Source organism: Lampetra fluviatilis, chromosome 31 (genome assembly GCF_964198595.1).
Source record: "Lampetra fluviatilis chromosome 31, kcLamFluv1.1, whole genome shotgun sequence".
NCBI classification, from domain to species: Eukaryota; Metazoa; Chordata; class Hyperoartia; order Petromyzontiformes; family Petromyzontidae; genus Lampetra; species Lampetra fluviatilis.
Genome location: NC_136305.1, coordinates 951250 through 972358, shown reverse-complemented (window position 1 = coordinate 972358; position 21109 = coordinate 951250). Strand labels below are relative to the sequence as shown.

Below are 21109 nucleotides of genomic sequence, written 5' to 3'. Positions count from 1 at the left end.
CATTCTGAATGGATTAATGTGTGTACAGAGTGTCTAATTAAGTGTCTAATTAATTTTCGACAATCCCATTGTGGCTGTGTGATGCACACACACTCACATTCATGAACACGGTGGCGACTCAATGAGACCTCAGTGAATTCTGGAGTGTTGGAGGCCTGCAGGTGCATTTTTACCTTACCCGTTTTCACCAAACATGATGACTTAATCACCAGAATGTGCCCGGTCTCGTCAGATATCAGAAGCTAAGCAGCGTTGAACCTGGATAGAGCTTGGATGGGCATAAAACACGGGTGTTGCTGTCGGCTGTGGTGGCGTGAAGTCAGCCGAGGGCCGTGCAGCAATATGTCTCGCGCTTCAATATCGATGCTACCCACGTGCACCAATGCGCACGACTGACGTGGCGACATGCGGTCAGATGCTGGACATCCGTGCAAAAGAGCTTCATAGCTCATGGGATTTCTCCAGGATGAGTACAGATTCTGAAACAGCCCTCACCACCTCCGGCAAGCGGCCTGACCGCCGCGGGTGCCGAGTCCCACGACGCCACTCACCACCGCCGCCCTTTCCCCGCAGATTCGGGGCTGCCCTTCCGGCTGGGGCTCCCGTCCCTCCGCGCGCTCTCCGGCAGCCGGCGCTCGCTGTCCCGCCGCGACCCCGAGGCCGCGGTCGCTTCGGCCCTTAGCGGCGGCGGCGGCGGGGAGAGCCCCGAGTCGATGGCCATGGTGGCGAGCGTCAGCCGCCACCGCTGCTCCGGCAAGGGCTCGGACGCCGATGTCACCACGCCGCTCAACCTCAGCCCGGACGCCGTACCCACGCCCGGCGGACGGAAGACGGCGGCGGCGGCCGCGGGAGAGGAGTCCGGGTCGCAGGCCGAGATGGAGGTGGGGCCCTATCCGTTCCTCCGCTGGAACCGCGACCGCCTCGCCGTGGGCCATCCCCTCAGGGGCTCCAGCTCCAGCCTCACGCGCTCCAGGTACCGTCTTGTCGCCATGGCTGCCGTTCCCTTCCTTTCTTGACCCATGCAGTTCATGTCTTGATGGCGTTTTTCTGTTCTGGTGAGTTTTTCTCACCAATACGGATTCGATTGAAGTGAATGTTCTACGAAGGCGGCTGTGTTGGTCACCCTCCGCGTAGCAAGTGCAGCTGAGCTCTGATTTGATGCCCACTGTTGTGATGATGATACCACGCAAATATTCCGAATTCTCCAACATCGATTCCCAATGGCGCTCGCCTCTAATGTGGCCATCAGATTGTGGGACAGAGAATTGGTCCGTTGGTGTGCGCCTGTGAGTGTTATCTCTACTTGCTATGGCCGCCAGATATTCTCTGGGCAACATGAGAACAGGCCAAACGTCTCAATGCAGAACCCTCTTCAAAAACTCTTGTGAGACTCTCCTGGGTAAATTCATTCACATATATAGTCATTATTATTATTATTACTTGAGTCGTAAAAAAATCTACCCAGCTATTTTCTATGTACTGCATGTTGAACTTTTTTCGCACCGTACATAGCCAATCGCGCAAATCGAAGGTGCGGGAGAAGGACAACAAACTGCAAAAAGCAGCTCTACAGAAATTATTTTTCAATCTGGATCTTACAAATGCATATCTCCAGTGGCTTTCTAAGAAAGGGCGTTCCAGATGGCCGCAGAAGCGAGCATCTGAAAGCGCGCGACGCGGCGATGGCGCGGGGCGCGGGAACCACCGCTGTGAACACGACCGCTTCTCAGCAGGCTGCTCGCGCGCGCGCCGTCCGTTGTGCCAGGTCACGCGAGAGCGTGCGGAGTTTGCGACGAGCTTCCTCCGTCGACGACGTGGAAATTGGGGCGTGGGGCGACAGGGTCAAACGGAGCTTCCACACCCGCCACTCCAGCTCCGGTAAGCGATCACATCATTAAACGTAATTTTTTTAGAAGAGTTTTTTTTTTTAGGTTATCCTTTCATGGTTATTCAAGCGATTTGACATTAAATTGGACGGATGATGTCGGTGGCGTGCGGATGAACAGGAGGTTGCGCGCGCGCGTTTTGATGGATGACTGGATCACGGGTGATTGTCTCTCTATTGGGCCGCTTAAAAGAAGCTATTGGAGTAAAGTTCACTCGGGGTCACGCGGTAAATCGTAGCCGTCATCAACTCGTCCCCCGGCAAGCGCCACTCCGGTCCGTGCCGGGACGCGATGGGTCAACGTCGTGCGACGGCACTTTTTTATATTCCACCCGGTATGCACCGGGGGGGAGGGGGGGCGCTGTCAATCCACTGGCCTCGCTGGGGACGGCGTGAGCGCCGTGACAGCCCCGGTGAATGAGCAGAGAAATGTGGCCCATTTCACATTATCGGAATCACCCGCGCGTGTCAAAGGGACTACGTCTGACTGATGTAACTTGTGCAATGCTAGGGCGGCACACACCGCAGGCACGTTCACGTCCAAAGATCTTTATGCATTGTGGCTCGACTCTATTAATAGTCCGTATCATGGTTAGTCGAGTTAAAGAGGGCATCATGGCCAGTGCCGTTGATGCCACCGCACCTCGCCATTGATGTCTTCCTCCTGAGAGCTGTTGCGCAGAGAACACGTGACCTCCAACAGCTCTCCTTGCTCACCACCACTACCGTCTCTGGCTTGAGGTCTTCCCAGAGGTCGCTGGCCTCTGGGAGCCGCTCCAATGTCCGTCCGGCTAACCTGCCCTCCTCCAGCACCTGCGCTCACGTCCCATCGATCACAGTCTCAATGCGTCGTCCTCCAGATTACATCTACGGCACCCTCCTGCCGATGTGTTTTCGGACTGTGCCGCGTGTTGTTCGGCACCGGAGAGCCATACAACACAACCGCGAAGGCCTTGCGCAGTGGAACTTTCTTACCACGTTCTCTTCCGAACTTTCAAGTTGCACCCTCCGCATGGCGTGCGCCGTCGGCACGCGATTACTAGGTAAGCGATGCCCCTTGGCAGAGCCCATGTGGGTGAGCCGATAACATCGGATAAGACACCTGACTCTGCGCGGTCAGGTTTGGTTCAGCTCGGGTGAAGGTGGTGTTCATCATTAAGGGCTGCGTGCACTCTCCTCACCTTCCCCGCGATCGCCGCCGGAGATAAATAATGTAGCCCACGTGCTTCTGTCTTCCATGCATAATGCACCAATCGAGTGCAGCCTCTGCATATTTTATGCCAGGTTCTTTGACGGATTTTACGGATATTAATGGCCACTTGAAAGTCAATCCCCAACGGGAGCATGAAGGTGCCCCGCAGTTCACCGACCCTTCGCAGAAAAACCACAGCCACTGCTCACGCTGACCCCTGGGAGTTTTAATGACGTGTGCATGCAAATGAGGTATGCACCGACTCACCCCCACTCACCCCAGAAACTTGATTTGGGGCCATGACACAGGGTCACGGGGGTTTATTTATTTATTTAATATGTTGTCCCATTTGTACAATTTCGTTTGTATCCTCTCTGGCTTCATTCTCGTCTCGCTCGCACGGTTTTGATTGTCCCATGCGCCTAAACGTGACATCCGGTTATAATACGCAAATAATAATAAGCAATCGCCCATAATCGATGTTGCGCACGTGCAGTTTCGACACGTGTGTCGTAAGAATCGATTTCAGAGCGGGCGAATCGACGCGTCGTTGCTCGCCGGCTGAGACCGCGTGGGGCGTTCCGAGGTGAGACGCGGCGGCGGCTGTGGCATCGTCAGGTTGCTGGGTCCACGTCGGCCACTCTTCAACCGGGAGAGCAACAGTTGGAGAGCAGACGTCTCTCTTTTTGTCGATGAGGATCTGGCATCGGGCAGAGAAATGCAGGACTACGGCAGTCGTGCGCACGCAATGTGTCCACTTAGTGATGAACAGTTAAATGCAAAATAACCTCAACAAGGCTCGCAAGAAAATGAAACAATGAACACACGAAAAGTATGAAAGACACATAAACGAACTAAGGAGAATTTAAATTAAAAACCTGCCAACCAAATGAGTTAGACAACAATCAGAAGTGAATTGCATAAGAGTATGCTGCTATCAATGCAAAACTAAATATTCAAAACGGAAGAAAATAATGAGACTAAATGCCGATCAGACAAGCGAGAGACAAGAATCGTGGCAAAACCCATCAATTAACGTGGACAAATGTCAGCAAAGTGAACAACAAAAACCAAAACAAGGCAAAGTAAAAAATAAGTCGGCGGCCAAGTGAGACGGTGATCAGAAGCAACTGCCAGACAACTGCTGCATGCAACTTTCCCAGTCAAGCGTTGAAGGTTTCCGCGTGGCACAGCCCTGCGTCGTCAGCGCAGGGCGCCCCCCTGCCCCTGCTCTGGCAGGAATTGGGTTTTTTCGCGACTGAAACTGCCCGCTTCCTTGGTTCGTGAACAAAATTGGTTTCTTTTGGGTTAAAAATGTGTGTCGTAAACCCTCCTCCACCCGACGCGGTCAGTTAATAAAAGAGTCACGTGAATCAAAGGAGACGGATGTCTTACTGCTTCGGCAGCGCCACCTGTGTTGTTGTTGTTGTTGGGGAGCGGTCTCACAACATCTACACTGGGTCCTTCTCGAGATGTGAGCTCCCGTTAACAACCTGATGGTGCTGAATGCGGTCTCCAACGAAACGTCTGCAGCCACTTCAACGTCGTTGACATTCCCCTCCAAGGCCAACAACAACAACAAAACAACAACAACGCCGGTGGTGTGCTGCTGAAGCAGTACGACATTTGGCAGCTTTGATTCGCGTGACACTTTTATTTAGTGGCCGTGTCGGGTGGAGGACGGGTGACGACACACAATTTTACTGATACAACCTTACCGCCCATAAAACTATTATAAATCATATTGGCTGTGAAAGCCTACGTATGAAATGGAACGAGGAAATGTAATTTGTAATCTGTAATACCTTGCCGGCGGTGAATCAGGCCTCAGTGTTTGTTATTTTCTCATGGCTTTTACTTCAACATGATTTAATTGTCTTCGCATTTTATTTTAGTGTACAATGTATTGATACCCACATGAGTGGGGGTGATATTACATTTTAAATATATACGGTTTACATATTCGATTTTTTTACATTACATTTCATTTCAGCAGGAAGGCCCCAATGAGCTGTAAGTTTCTTTCACGGGTATCTTGCGAGGGTACAGATGTTATACAGTGCAGCTGTTAGTTGCAATCGTGGTTACACAGCTCGCGATACAGGCGGCGAATATCGGTACACGTTACAGGAATCGGTCGTAAACATTAAAAAACGTGACAAAATTATTTTGCAAAGGAAGGGCGAGAAATTATGATTTGACAAGGAGAAGACAATCAGTCAACTGGAACCCCAAGTACCATCCACACAGACTGGAGCGCACGCTGATTTGCCTCAGCGACTTCTATGGAGGAACTTGAACGTGCGGAGTGGACCGAGATAAAAGAGTCTCTCTCTCTCTCTTCTTCACTCGACAGTTCTTTGGCTCGAGCAGCTCCTTCCGTCCTGTCCGAGTCGAAGCATCGTGTAGGAAAATTCAGAATAAAAATTACGAGGATGTTTATTTATATATTTATAAAGAGATGTGGGAGGCTGGAACGGGCAGAGTTGTGGAAGCTGATTCACCGGGGGACTTTTCAACAAACGCCTTGATGGGATTCGTGATCAATATCGCGACAAACAAACCCAGCAAGCTCCTTGGTTCAGCAGGATGCCCCCCTCCCTCGTCTGTAACCCTCGTCGTGTCCCTACGTTCTTGTGATCTTCAGCTGTCTCCTTCATTTCACTCGATAGACTCCTTCTAGTGAAGTCTTCAAGCAGCGTCGTTCTGCCTCTTGGCCTATTTCCCCCAAGACCAACAACACAAATGTTGTCGCCACCCTTAATTAACCTTCGTTCGCGGCTTTGCAGAAATGCTTTGTGATAAGACATCTGCCGACGGGCCGTTTTTGTTGGCGCAAACACGACCAAAGGTTTCCAGATCATGACATTTAAAACATTCGGACATTCATTCCTCACACGGTGCTGCCAGCAGTGCACAAGCACAACGACGTGCAACACACTCGCCACGAACTCTGCCCCAAATCGCCCTCGTGCACAGCGTCATCTGTGTGCTCTGAAGAAACGTCGCCGATTACACGCAGACGGTAGGGGAGTTATTGACGAGTGTGTTGAGGTTTTGGATACAGTCGGGGGGGGCGTGATGAGAAGCGCCTGCGGCTGCTGTGGCGTGGCAATGGAGTGTGCAGGCGGTGCAGCTGCGCCGCCTGCACCCACGGCTCCGAGGGGCCCAGGCGCCGGGCTGCCGAGAGGAGAGGGAATAGGTCGGAGGCCCCCATTGCATCCCCTTGCACCAGGGCCCGTGCCATCCGCGCTAGGACACTTCATTGCGCACAAGCCACTGCTCACAGCGGTCACCATCCTGGGGGTGGTAAATTACAAGGTACAGGAGTAGATTATTGATTATTATTATTACGATTATTTTTCATTGATTACAAGTTAATTTGAAAGCAGAAGAAAAAGCAGCATCCTTTTAGCCACAAAGTGATTCTTCTACTAGCCACTGTGTCGTGATGCCATCATCGTAGCCGACGAGTGAAACTCGTGCCGTTCGTCTCCCCGCACCGCGCATGGCAGTCCCTCGCTATTGGCCTTCGCGTGGTCCGCGTTCACGCCCCTGCGCCTGCAGCCAGCCTTTCCACTGACTCACGTTCCCGTTCGTATCGTTGTTGTTGTTTCAACGTCTTATCGAAACGCAGTTGCGAGCGCTCTGCACGCACAATGTCGGACTTCTTTCGCACCGTACGTGGCCGACTCCGTGAAGCGGCGTGCCGGCGGCGTCCGCGCGAGAGCGGAGTTGGCGAGTGAGCGGCTCCCACTTTCCGCACGCGTCGCACTCCGCCGAGACCAAACGGGTCGTGTTTGGTTTATTGTTTTTTGTTTCACCTCTTCCGTAATGGACGTGAACAATAACGGGCCTTGAGTTTTTGCGGCTTGAGGTCGTCCGTTCTAATCAGTGCTCCGATTAAAATGTGCAGTTTGCACCCTGCAATATTAATTTAACCTATTAGAGATGCGTATGATGTTATTATAATGCAATTAACATTGTTAGTTCATGCAACATTTTTTAAAACGAATAAAGACAAAAAAATTAATTTCAATTACGCTCAGATGTATTGTGCGTTTGTTTACATGGACGGAAGTGTTATCCCTTGGTTATTCATAATTATAATTAAGTATAAGTTAATTTGCAAAAAAAACGAATTGGCGCCCTTCCAATCCACGAAATGGTTTTAATGGCAACTGGGGCAATGTTCCATTTCATGTTCAGAATTATTTTGTATCTATCCATTAATTATCAGCGTTCAGATGCTGCAATACAGCGATTGTATCGTAACAACCAATGCAAGCGTGTAAAATTAACAAGATGCAAATACGTGAACTTGCATTGCAGTTAAGCTCCGAATTGTATTGCTTTGTATGATTTTAAGGCCGCTAAAACATAATTAGTGCAAGAATGATCCTGGACGGCTGGTTCGGCCTGCGGATCACGTGACCCCACCACCAGTCTGCGCCTCGCTCAGTTCCACTCACGCGTTTCTCGTTTCTCGTTCACATTTTCAATGCCCCCCCGCCCGCCCCCGCCTACTGCCGCTGCTCTGGCCCGTGCCAAAGTGGGGGCGGCGGAGGGCGGCACGGGCAACCACGTGAAGCCGCCGCTGCTCAACTCGACGTCCGACTCGGACCTGATGCGCTACCGGGCGCTGAGCAAACTCCCGCAGCTCACGCTCAACTTGGCCGAGCTGCACACGGGCGCCTCGCCCGTGTCGCCGCCCACCTCGGAGCGCCGCCTCATCGCCCCGCGCGTCAAGGAGCGAACGCAGAACGTCACCGAGAAGGTCACGCAGGTGAGCGAGCGACGTGGCGCGCCTGCACCGTGCGGTTGGGCGCTGCGTCGCAAGTAGCAGGGTCGAGCGCCACGGTGGCTGGGAGATGTTAACTACCTCGCCTGGTATACAGGAGGTTGTGGGCTCGATCCCGACCCTGGAGTTTGCCGTATATTATGAGTTTGCATGCTCTCCCCGTGGTCGTATGGATTTTTCTCCGGGTCCTCCGGGTTTTCCCTCCGCATTTAAAAAACACGCGTTTAGAGTTTTTGGCTCCTACTATACATTTCCACGTGACAGGCCACTTCGTTGAGGTATCATTTTTGGCCAGGTAGCTTCTGAAAGAAACAGCTCTATTGCTCAGTGGGCCTTGCCCGGGGAACATTTTTTTAATAGTTTAGAGCGCCAGCACGTTTTACAGCTGGTAGCAGAGGTCCGCGGTTAGCACTCCAGGGCAGCCCTGGTTAATACTGTGGCGGGCACGTTAAACATTCATCTGCTTCACATGCGAGTGTACAAGATCCGATGACGTCTGAAAAATAGTCGCCCATGTGTGCCAGCGTCACGGTCCACATTTGGCCAAAATACAAAATCCTCGATGGAAAATTAGAGCAACATCGCCCCCTACTGCGTACCTTGGCGAGACCCCCTTAAAACCTACTACCGAGACTCGGCGAGTGAGGCATTCCTGGGTAAATAAATACGGTAACGTACTTTGACAAACCTAGGAACATGAGTAAAGGATTGTCAAATCACCCTTTCAGCTTGGGGAGGCCATCGTGATTAGAACAAGGAATGGACCAAATATCTCAAGCGGTAAGTTTCTGCAAATGTGTGTCTCGGGACTCCGTGACACTGTTAACGAAACGAAGTGTCGGGCATGTCCACTAACGTGATTTTTATTTTACATTTTATACTTTACAAGCCCAACGCAATCAATCATTCTTCAATTACATTTTGTTTTCCATTTGTGAGTAATTTAATTTCATCGTGCCATTAGCGAAAATTGCAGTTTGATTGTGTTACCCAGTAAGCAGAATGTTGCACACGGAGCGGCAGACGTGCATGGGAATACTGCACGCGAGGAACATATGGCGTTCCGTGTTGGCAGAAAACTACCGATGAAATTACGCAGCAGCAGCAGCAGCAGAAGCCATGCACGTGGTAGTGGCCCCGCACAGGGCTCATTGTCGCAATATAATACGTCCGCGATAGCAGCAGGAGGATGTCTATTGAGTATTGTTCGAGTAAACAGGCCTCTCTGCATCAACAACCGTGGTGCACAGATAAACAAAGGGGGCACACAATACCCTGGCTCGTGTTGCATCGCTCGCGCGCGCGCGTCGCATCCGCACAGGTAGATTTACCTGGTGAAGCGTCGTGCGTGCGTGCAAATGGAGATGGATGATCATTGTCTCGTCGTTCCATGAGGATCTCTCTCGTCTCTCTCTTTGTGCCTCTCGAGCCTCACCACGCGCACGCGTGCGGACATGGTAAACAATCGCGATTCGTTTCGCGTGGCTTCGACGCCGTCCCCGAGGCAGAATTTGGGAAACACGAGAAGGCTGTGACACACAACACGGTTGGCACAAGAAGCACAACGCATACCACAAAGACAAGATAAAGATCCCTCGTGTAGCATTCACTGACTTTTGGGGCATGTGCTGTTCGCGAACTGTGAAGCTCGGCATGGCACATGATTGGGTGGGTGGCCATCACCACGCCCGGCCGCCTTTGTCTCCCGAGTAGCAATGTTCACACACCGCACCAGGTATTCATTTGAGGCGGAGTCGACCTGGGGAAGGCCCAGCACCGTTTCAGATCATTCTTCACCGGTGTTGGCTGTGGGTGGGAATCGAACTCGCCTCGTCGGGTGTGTAGTGCACCCTGCTAACTACGACACTACCACTCCACCCACACATATAGAGACACACACACATACACGTATGCATGCACACAAACACCCAATGCTCACGACTCCCTGCAGCCAATATATATTTAAACTGGTGACCAAAATAACTCAATTGATGGAAAAAAAATCCATCAATTTGCAGGGGGCTATGAATCAATGCTCGTCCGGTAGCGCGCGAAGCGTGGCCCGTGCGCGCTGCTGGTGGCGTGCGCTGTGCTCACGAGGGACCGCGCGGTCAAAGGTTGTGTCCTGGCTCTGAAAGCATCCCCTAGGAGACGCGGCCAAGCGGTTGAGCCGTTCGCCGCTCGTCGCAGAGGTTTCCCGGTTCGAAATCCAACAGCCGCGCTGGATTATACCGCGGTGTGTGTACGAAGCGTAACAATAGTCGGCGCCGTCTGCTGCACAGTGGACGTCAAAGATCCCCCCGTGCCGTAATTCGCAAGAGTGGAAACATTGCGTGCCAGCGTGATGGTCCAAGTTTGCTAAACTAAAACAATACAATTACTCGAGAATCACTTAATTCAAATATGATGTGTGTAGCCATCATCGCTGACTGCTACGAAAACCTGGCAGCTCCCGTCGGATAGCGAGTCACGAGACCCAGCTGAGGCTCCCAGGGTACAGGCGAATGTATCTACATCGCACGATGGACCGATACGCGTGTAAAATTGCAATTCTGTCAGCAGAGGGCGATGGTGCCTTACGCATTCAGTGCTATATGTGTAAAAAACCTGATTCAGGAGCAAAGTCAATACCTCCATCTAATAGAGACCATGCACATACAGACGTAATAGCGCTATGCGTGTAGATTGCTGTAATACTATAAGCGTGCATTATGCTCATCCGTGCTGTAAACACTTTTCAATTTGACAGCAATGTTTTATATTTTGTTTCCAAAATGATATTCTGATTGAGTCACTGGTGTCGTACCCTAAGACAAAGACCTGTGCAAGTGCAACTCCGGAAGCTGGCAGTGCATCGCCCTGTGTCAGACAAAGGCCCCGAAAGATGACCCCTCACAGAACTTCTTCTCAATCCACTTCACTCGGCCTCTTCATCCACGCTGGGACCCCCCCCCCCCCCCCCCCTCGTGCAAAGTGTTTGTCCCGTGTCGATTAAATCCAAATCCGAGCTGGAATTTAGGCAATTTGAGCGAAACATCAAACTGAATTTGTCAAATGTCTTGGGTAGTCATTGTCGACCGAGCTAAAACTATGAAACTGGCTTCGCTTGAGAGAGCGGATGAATCGCGTTGCGGTTGAAACCTGGATTCAAACCCAGGGTCTCCATGCTCTGAGCCACTTGGCCACCTCGAACCTTTCACACATCACCGACAGTGATCCTTTACGGAATCGGGCCATGTCATGGATATACACGGTGGCCCAAACATCGACTTCACGACGAATTAATGCGTTGACATTTGCTTTGGCTGTATAGCTCTGATTTAAGCTGCAAATCATGCAATACAATGAAAGCAGGATTGAGATTTTATACTTCGTCTAAATGCAACCACACCATGCCAAATAGTGGGACGTGCATCACTTAGAGAAGGAGATGTGTGTGTATCCCCAACACTAATTTCTCAAGAAAAAATGGTAATTGCCAGAAGATAATCAACGGGTGATGAGCCTGGGCTACACATGGACAGCACAGACGACGGGCGGACGGGAGTTGCAGGCTGTGGGGGCAGCAAAGGAGAATGAGCGACCTCCCGCTGAGCAAAGGTTGACTGGGTATTAACACGTAGGAGGCTTTCGTAACCAATATCATCCATAATAGAGGTTTTGGGTTAGTTCGCGTAAATATATAAATGTGTCGTTAAAACCCCCCACCACCCGACACAGCCAACTAGTAAATCTGGCTGTCGCCTGATGAAGCTGGTTGTAATTACTGGCGAAACGTCGTACTCAGATTGTTAATGTTGTGGCTTGGCTCTCCAACACACCGGTTAGTGCTGTACTAGTGACGAATTGGCACGTTCTGTTTACGTGACAATCCTTACTAGTTGGCTGTGTCGGGTGGTGGCGGGTTTTAACGACACATTTATATATTCACGCGATCTAACCCACAAAAAGCTCTATCATGAATGACTGGGGGCTTCAGAGTGCGAGGGGGCTGCGGACCTGTGCCATGCCCAACAGATCAATGTTTTTTTGCTTGTTTCATCGTGTTCATTTAAACATGAAGCAATGTTTATATATAGAGAGATGTGACGTATATATACAGACCTATTGCACAACTCTGTGTACGTTTTCCTCCCACGTACCGTTTGGGAGATGCAGAGCGTGACGGGCGGACACTTGCCAATTATCTATCGAGACAAATAGCTGGCACATCCTCTGGACATGACCCGCAAGGCAAACGTATTTCTCGCGCACGCCCACGGGCACGAATAGTGCGGTGACGTAACTCGGACGCGTCGGCACGGGACACACGGCCGTGCTGGGAGGCGCACGGCGTCGGCTCGACGCTCTTTGATGCGGGTGACGGCACCGTGCAGAGCACCTGCCCGCGGCACTCGGGAGCCACACACGGGCAGTGGAAAGAGCCAAACGCCGGGACGCTGCAGACTTTGTTCAGAGACCAAGGCACCTTATTTTATTGTATATTATATTTTTTAATTGTTAAATAGTGGAATTAGTTTGGCTACGGAGGCTGTGAAAGAAGTTCAACATACATACGTAGCGAGCCGTGCTAATCGGATGTGGCCACCGTGGAAGATTAGGCCAAGATACCCCCTCGTGCGGCGCCTCTTGACCCTGGGGTGCACCCTGCACCCCCTGGAGGTGCGAGAGGCCCTTTATTGGGGTGCGAGGCATGGCCGCATTGTTTTTAGAAGGAAAATCATCGAAACACAACTTAGGCACGTGGGCACAGATACTCTTGCATTCGCTAACATTGTGCATTTATTTAATGATTGAGAACCAAAGGGGTGCAAGGCTGCAGGGAAGTAAAAGATGGGCCTTCTATTTCTCCCTCCAGACAAGACCCTCTCACCAGCAGTGGTATGAGAAAAAAAAAACATTGCAGGGCCTGCACCTGAACGAACACTCCCCCCCCCGCCCAGTCTCACGTCCCAGTCCCTAGCGCACACGCAGCGCTCCCCCTCCCCTTATCCCCCCTCACCGCCCTCTGACTTATATAAACCCCTTAACTCCGGCATCTCTCCCACTTCAGTAAAACATGTTCTTGCTGTGGTTGTCACACCTGATGATGATTGCTTGTGTTGCAATCGAAACGTCGTGATTTAATTAATTTATTTATTATTTAATTTTTTCACCTACGTGACTTTACCGAGAGAACCAACGAGTATGGATCCTTGCAGTCACGAAAACTTCAAATCTAGAATTGTCCTGGTCTTTGTGTTGTTGCTTGTTGTTGATGTTCTTGTTTTGCCGCGCGAGCTCAGCTTGTGGCCGATTGCCTGGGCCACGTGGTGCGAGTTGGAGTTGCCCCCCCCCCCCCCCCAGAGAAGATCCAAATGGCTGTGACGCTCACGGCCAGGGGGGGGGGTTGGGGGGGGGCGGTTCCCCCGCCAGATCGCTCGCCCCTCTCGCCTCCGCAGTGTTTGGAATCGGCCCTTTGGGACGACGAGCGGGCCGGGGCAGCCCGAATAGCAAAAGTAGCTACATATGTAGCGACGGGCCCCGCACTTTGAAGGGCCCCGCGCTAAATGCTTTCAAGCGATCAATTCCGGTTCAGTGATTCTGCACTTGCTCTATTACTATAGTACTATACTGCCTTCAACTTTCATGAACGACTGGGTGTTTAAGGTTAGCGATTTGTCGTATTATGTGGCTGAATAGCAAATTAAAAAATACAATTACTTTACTATGCAAGTAAAAATGTTGCGTTTTAATATTCATGTGTTTTTTATATTTAGGGCCCCTTTATAACATATGCTACAGGCCCCGCACTAGCTTCATCCAGCACTGCCCCCCCAATCCCTCGAGCGCCGAGGCGCCGTGAAACACCGATAATGAGGCCGCTGTCGGGCGAGGAGGATTCCGCGAAAACTTTGCAGCGTTCAGCGTCGCTCATTCGCAGTTGGGGTTCTCGTCGCCATTCAGTGTCCACAGAGCTCTCGTCAATTCCACAAAGCAGCGGCCGTCGCGTTGATAGTCAGCTGCGGTTCCAGTTGACCGCCCCTCGCCGTCACGAGAGAAGATCTGTCACAAGTGACCAAACGCATTGCACGTGTGTTGAACTTCTTTCGCACCGTACGTAGCCAACCGTGCCACACAGGTAGCATGTGAAGCCGCAGCCCTGCAATGTCTCTCTCGCGCCCCTGCCGCCGTAGCTCTGGAGAATGCCCCCCGACTGGAAGGCCCATGGCCTTAGCCAGACAGACGCCTCGGAGGGCGCTAAGGTCCCCACACGTGACCCCAGCACACGCGGCGAACCCTGGCGGGTACAAGCGAGTTGTAATACACTTGCCCCATTGTTACTCCTGCCGCGCCAGGAGATCTGATGGACGACACCAGTTGGTGAAAATTAATGAAATGAGGAAACACGCCACAGATGACCTTTAGCTCGAGATGGCCTTCGTCTAGCAGTGTATAGATCATAGCTGATAATGATGATGACATTGACTGCAGCTCCCTGCCGAAGGCGATGTGCATGGTGGTAGCAGTGTGGTTTACAGTGGACGTCAGTGGGTGTTGCTGTTATGTCCTCGACCGACATTCGTGAGTGATGGGAAATTAGTTTTTTATGGCCCTGCAAAGAAAACACCAGGAGATTTAAACAAATGCTGGATGTAACTTAATGGAGACATGAATAATGCCGGCAGATATTTTTTTTCCCGAGTCCTCCGAAGATCTTCCAAGCGCCCGTCGCGATGCATTCATTATGCTCTTGGCGGCGAAACATCACTCATGGTTGAACCACGGCCTTGGAAACGATTGTTGTGCAGCATTTGTCATGTGCAGGGCAATAAACGTCAATTGTGTGGTATAATTTCCAATATTTAAAGTAATGTTCGCTTCGTCCACCCGTTATGAAAAACACACAAATATATACAGAGCCTTCTTTGTTTTCGTGCATTATTTGACGGCGTTCTAATAATACCAAACAATGCCATATCGGGATTTAACGTTTACGTGCATATCTCTTTTGTAATCGCATTTCACATTCACGGACTCGAGTAGTTGCGTTGACAAGACACGGCCCGGGCTCTGCGTGCCAGCTGAATCGTTTAATACCCAAAAGGCAAACTGGTTTGAACACGAGGTAAGCTTAACCACACACACACAGTGAATTCATGTCGCTCCACATCAGTGCCACTGGGCTCCCCGTCTCTAATCCGTACCAGCCATGCGAAGGAATCGCCCGTAAGATGATTAGACAGGGAGGCTCTCGATTTGCGACCAATTGTCGTTAGCGGGGGGGGGGGGTCGTGGAGGAGGGAGGGGGGTGGCTGATGCCTTTTTATAGAATTTTTTTTTTCTAAAATCAAAGCCTCGTCAATCCCCCTGTCAATTCAACGGGAGCTCTCCGCGTGTGCGTCACGCTTACGAGTGGAAAACTGTTTGCGGGGTTTGATTTTTCTTGTACGCCGTGGACGGAGACTGGACGGGACGGGCGCTGCTGCTGCTGCTGTCCATTCGGAGTCCGAGAGACGGGAGCACAGGGACAGCGGGGCAGCGTCCACCGGGGAGCCGCGGGGTGGAGTAGGGGGAGCCGCGGGGTGGAGCAGGGGGTGGTACAGGGGGAGCCGCAGTGGTACCCGGGAACGAAAGTTATCAACTCGTTGTTTTGTGTCGGAGCTGCGTGGTGAAGTCCCCCCTTGCGTCTCCCACAGATTGCTTCTCTCTCTCTCTCTCGAGGTTGCCTCCTTGCGCCAGAGTCGTTAGATGAGTTCACGGGCGAATTTTCACCGCATTGATAAAAGCGCAGTCTAAGTACATGATGGGTAAACGAGGTAAATCTGGCACACGCACAGACGCACACACACGCACGTGTCTGTGACGGCATCACCACAGCGTGTCGGTAACGCAGCTTCACTTTGGGTTATTTGTAGGCGGCAGCCGTCGCCGATGGCGCGAGTGGCATGTGGCGATGGGCTCCCTCTATTATTTATCGATTGTTATTCAACTCCCCTCGCATGATGTCAGAATGAGCATGTGAAGCATCTCCCACGAGGGTGCGTGGCACGGGAGGGAGAGCGAGGGAGAGCGAGTGAGAGCTTGTGCGGCATCCGTAGAGGGAGGGGGAGAGGGGGTGAGAGCGGCTGAGCAAACTCAGCAGCAGCTTTTGGGACCGCCGTCACTTTGTGGGGTCCTGGTGGTGGTGAGAGGTGGGTGGTGAGAGGTGGTGGGGGGAGGTGGTGGGGGGAGGTGGTGGTGGTGGGTGGGAGGTGGTGGGGGGAGGTGGTGGTGGTGAGAGGGTCCCAGACGAGGCGGAGGGAATGGGCGGCGGTGCGCCTCGTCTCGCCGTGGCGGCGTCTCGCACGAGCGCAGGGCCATGAGAGGAGATGGATCCGGATTGGAAGGAGATGGGTGGGAATCGCGGGTTAGTGGGTGGGAGCCACGGGCTCCTGGGAGAGAGTCACGGGCTCCTGGGAGAGAGTCACGAGTTAGTGGGTGAGCGTCACGGGCTACTGGGAGAGAGTCACAAGCTCCTGGGAGAGAGTCACGGGCTACTGGGAGAGAGTCACGGGCTACTGGGAGAGAGTCACGGGTTATTGGGAGAAAGTGACGGGCTCCTGGGAGAGAGTCACGGGTTAGTGGGTGAGCGTCACGGCCTCCTGGGAGAGAGTCACGAACTACTGGGAGAGAGTCACGGGTTATTGGGAGAGAGTGACGGGTTATTGGGAGAGAGTGACGGGCTACTGGGAGAGAGTCACGGGGTACTGAGAGAGAGTCACGGGTTATTGGGAGAGAGTGACGGGCTACTGGGAGAGAGTGACGAGCTACTGGAGCCGCAGCAGCAGCAGAAGAAGCGCTCTCATGCCTCCAGCCTCGTCACCCAGGAGGTGAGTACCGCAGGCGACTCGCATCGTGCCGACTGCGTTCTGTGTCGAGACATCGCGCCGCGTGTGTCTGCAGCTTTACAAGAGAGCCGTCTCTTACTCAAACATCGCGTAGTTTTGTCGGCATTGGTTGAAGCAAACCTAACTCTGTTGATGGAGACATCTGAATGTCGATACCGGTGCAGAGTTGCCTTTGGATCGTGATCCAATGCTGCTGATCCGATGCGATGAATTGTGACGCTTAAGCTACTCCGCTAAGCCTCAGCATAAGCTCAGGACCGGTTCTGAAAGTCCTGCCAGTGATGTTTTACCCAATGCCTTAATGTGTGTGCGCATTCTTAATATCGGCGTGTACTATTCACTTGGCAGTGGAGTGATCATTGGAGTCATTTGTATATCGCCTTGTGTTTCAAAGAGTCAACCATGAACGTGTGTTTGTTATTTAGTATTTTAACAGCCCCTAGACTGCGTCTCTACTTGGTTGTATGCGATATTTAGCCTTCAATCGCACGTGAGTTGTAGCAAACTTTGCATTGATTGACAATGTCTATTCTGTCCGTGGCTTGGAGTTACGTGAACAGTTTTGAGTTTGCAGCATCGGGTATGAGAATAGTAGGCGTTGCATCTTCACGGTGTCAGGGGTTTGCCGCATTCAACAATGTTCAAGCGTTTGTATACCCGATTACAGATATTGTAAAAACGATCATAGATCCTGTAAAATAGAATTGTCGGTGTTTGTCGCATGAGGGTAGACTGGTGCCAGCCATAGACACGTGGAGTTTCCACCACTGGCTGCAGTGCCGCCGATGGTAGCCAGCGCCGTCCTCTGCAGCCACGAGAGCAGTGACGCAGCCGTGCATTTGACAGCCCGATCTGTAGGACAATAGCTGACTAGCGGTGGTATCCCTGGGACAGATTTACAAGCAGACGAGAAAGTTATTCCGTACAAAGCCAAGCAACAACAAAAAACGTGCTTACATATAATGCCGCATTCTCGTTACATTTTAATTTGCGTACTATTATAAAATTGTTTTAGTTGATGTCGCTATGTTTTGGGGATGGTGCTACGGTGGAGCGGTGAGCGCACTGAACGTACGAGGCGCGCCAGTTGATGCGATTGGTGCCACCGGGCAGTAAGAATGGGTTCACCGCAGTTAGCGATTTTGGTGGGTCGCTTGTGGTTGGGTAACGTCCAGTATATGTCCATAATAAAGGTGCTTTGGGTTAGATCGCGTAAATAGAATTGGGTGGTTAAGCAGGAGAGGTACTTTTTACCTTTATCAGCACAAATTAAAAAAAAACTAACGTCGTGAAAAGCACAACTCGCTGCGGTAACGTTGCTGATTCGCACACTCCGTGGGGGGGAGGCATTATCAAAACTCACTTGAAGGTTACCCTCCCGAGCTGCCAGTGACGTCGTTCGCTTCGCTACCATCACAGGGCCCCGCTCCCCCCATGCCGTGACGCGTGCCGCGGGCAGGGAGGGCTCAGCGGGCAGGGAGGGCTCAGCGGGCAGGGAGGGCTGCTGCTGATGCCGGTGATGATGACTCCACAAGTATGACGATGAGGACAATCGTGGTCACGGCGACTGGCGACTTCACCGCAGTCATAATACGTCATAATACGTACAATAAAAATAACCCTAACAAGAACATTGCCTCCCATGAATCGGGTCGTGCTAATCTGGGCGGACGCTGCAAAGCAATTGTGCCACGTGCCAGTAGACTCCGTGTGCCCGAGACCTCTCGGGATCCAGCTGTGTCCGATGCACTGAAGGATAGGACGATGACTTCACAGCTGCCCATGAGGCTGGCTGCGTTGGCGGGATTCGCATTTGTCGTAAAATATAATAAAATGTAACTAATCGATGTTCCAGTGGCCACACGGATCCATTGGATGTCGGCCGTGGTGCAAGGGTTATATCACGCGCTGGGCTGCCAACGTAGAGCTCGACAGCTTGATTCTATATCTCCCGGCGCTGATGGAATGGTCCACGCATTATTTTAAGCCCCCTCTACCGGGGGCCTCTGTCCACGCAGCCAGTACCAATGGGTTCAATGTCAGGTCGTGTGGTGGTGGTGGGGTGAAGTGTGGGGTGGGTAATATGCCGCCGATTACAAAACCGTTGTCTTGGCCCAGCGTGGAAGGGTGGGCTAAATACCCTTGATATTGTCCGATTAGCACGGCTGGATACATACGGTGCGAACGAATGTCAACTAACATAGAGATAGGGTTGTCTAGAGCTGCCGCGAGTGGAGACCCTTCTGCCAGCAGCGGGATGAACAACACATTGCAGGGCTGCACCTTTACCCTTTGTACAGTTCATAGAGTTGACAACGCAATAAACAATCAATCGATGTGGAAGTTTCAGCAACGTGCAGTGATAATTCCCTGCACTCAGTGTGAGGTTGCAGGTTGCTGTGTAGATGCCAGCCGACTGACTGCCGAGTCACCAGTGGAATTGTTGGTCTGCCCGTACGGGCGCGTGGGGAGTTGGAATTTGTCAGAGGCTGGGATTGACTCCTCCGTCACTCGGCTCATTTTGTAAATCTCTGCAGAATCAAAGGACCATGTTGAGGCTGCTCATCCTGAGCTATAAATGCCCTGATGGTGGCATTGCTTTTGTGCTGTTCGCCTTTTGGCGTTCTCTGGTCTGACACTGGTGAGACTTGGCCCTAAAGAAGACCGTCTCTGGTGTAGGCCAATCAGTTTCAAATATCTACAAATATAAAAGGGAAATTTGTGAATGTGTGTCTGTTCGAAATGTTTAGCATACTTCCCAACATGCAACAAACTTGACATGTACCATGTGGGTAGCTTACAGACTATACACAATGCAACAAGTATAAAAATAGACTGTTGTATTTGGGGGGGGGTGGCGCATTAATGGATATATTTTGCACGGCAAGTGAGCGGTGACGTCACATCTGTGATGTCACCGCATGCGGCAGCGTCACGCAGTGTGCCTGCTGACGTCATGCATCCCCCAACCCTCCGCCTAGGCCGTCTATTAATCCAAGACAAGAATCCAAGTCCCGGGCGATGCCGGGTAGTAAAGCTAGTAATGCATCTATTATCAGAGCAATTTATATTTTAGTTTTCTATCTACGTGACTTTACCGAAAGAACCAAGAATATGAATTCCTGCAGTCACGAAAGTTTTAAGTCTAAATTCAGAGCATGTCTGTTTGCATGTTCACCACGAGTACGTGTGCTTAACGCAGACTTGATTCCTTGCAAAAGGTTTATATTTAGTGTTTGAACATCTTAACACCTGTTTTATTGCCAGAAAGGGTAAAACCTATTCTTAGTTTTTTCATACTCTGCAGAATCAGTTCACCCGGTGTCACTCACCAATTACGTTTACAAATCTCAGCCATCGAGAGTTGAGTTATGCAAATTTAATTGAAAAATCTAACTTGCTAGATCATCATCATCAGCCTTGGTCAGTCCACTGCTAGATGCAGGCCTTCTCAAGGTCCCTCCATCTCTCAGGGTCACGCGGTGCAACAATCCGCCGAGCAGCCACACGCGCGAGCTGACTTCATCGCTCCGCCGAAGCGGCACCGCCTGACTGAGCACCACAGCTCTGCCGCTCGTCGCGGTTGGCAGAGACCGAAAATTGAAACCCAACCACAACAACCACAACAACAACCACAACAACAACAACCACAACAACAACCACAACAACAACAACCACAACAACAACCACAACCACAACAACCACAACAACAACCACAACAACAACCACAACAACAACAACAACAACAACAACCACAACAACAACAACCACGACAACCACAACAACAACAACCACAACAACAACAACCACGACAACCACAACAACAACAACCACAACAACGACCACAACCACAACAACAACAACCACAACAACAACCACAACAACGACCACAACCACAACCACAACAACAACAACCACAACAACAACCACAACAACCACAACAACAACCACGACAACCACAACAACAACAACCACAACAACCACAACAACAACCACAACAACAACCACAAGAACAACAACAACAACCACAACAACGTTCTTAGCGGTGCTGCCTCGATTGGGCCCAACGCCGAGCCAGGTCACCGAGGAGGCCCCCCTCTTGAAAGGTCCCCTAACGTCTCCACTCACTCGCGAGCCCTTGGCTGCTGCTGTCTCCTCGTGCAATAGCAAACTCATGCCTGGGGGGGTGGAACCTGGGGGGGGGGGGGGGTGGGGGGCAATGGGGGGCACCCACTAGTGGGCTGCTGGGCCATGCCGGCCAACATCATTACTCGCTCCCGTGCCACGCGAAGGAGCAATTTGACACGGTATTGAAAGCATTTTCAACCCATTTAGTCGAAATGATACTGACCTATGAAAAG

The 21109-nt window shown here is 51.5% G+C and overlaps 1 protein-coding gene across 4 annotated transcripts in view; it reads left to right on the top strand.

Moving 5' to 3' along the window:
* Nucleotides 1-21109, top strand: part of LOC144943416 (voltage-gated inwardly rectifying potassium channel KCNH6-like) — a 139742-nt gene that overhangs the window by 84216 nt on the left and 34417 nt on the right. For 2 of the 4 annotated variants that reach the window (XM_078870805.1, XM_078870804.1), the window contains exons 4-6: nt 574-973; nt 1766-1878; nt 7631-7863. In XM_078870805.1, coding sequence (XP_078726931.1) covers nt 574-973; nt 1766-1878; nt 7631-7863 — 746 coding nt within the window. Of the gene's footprint in view, nt 1-573; nt 974-1765; nt 1879-7630; nt 7864-16143; nt 16731-21109 lie in introns of those variants that run through there. The other 2 variants (XM_078870807.1, XM_078870806.1) reach the window with 1 other exon arrangement.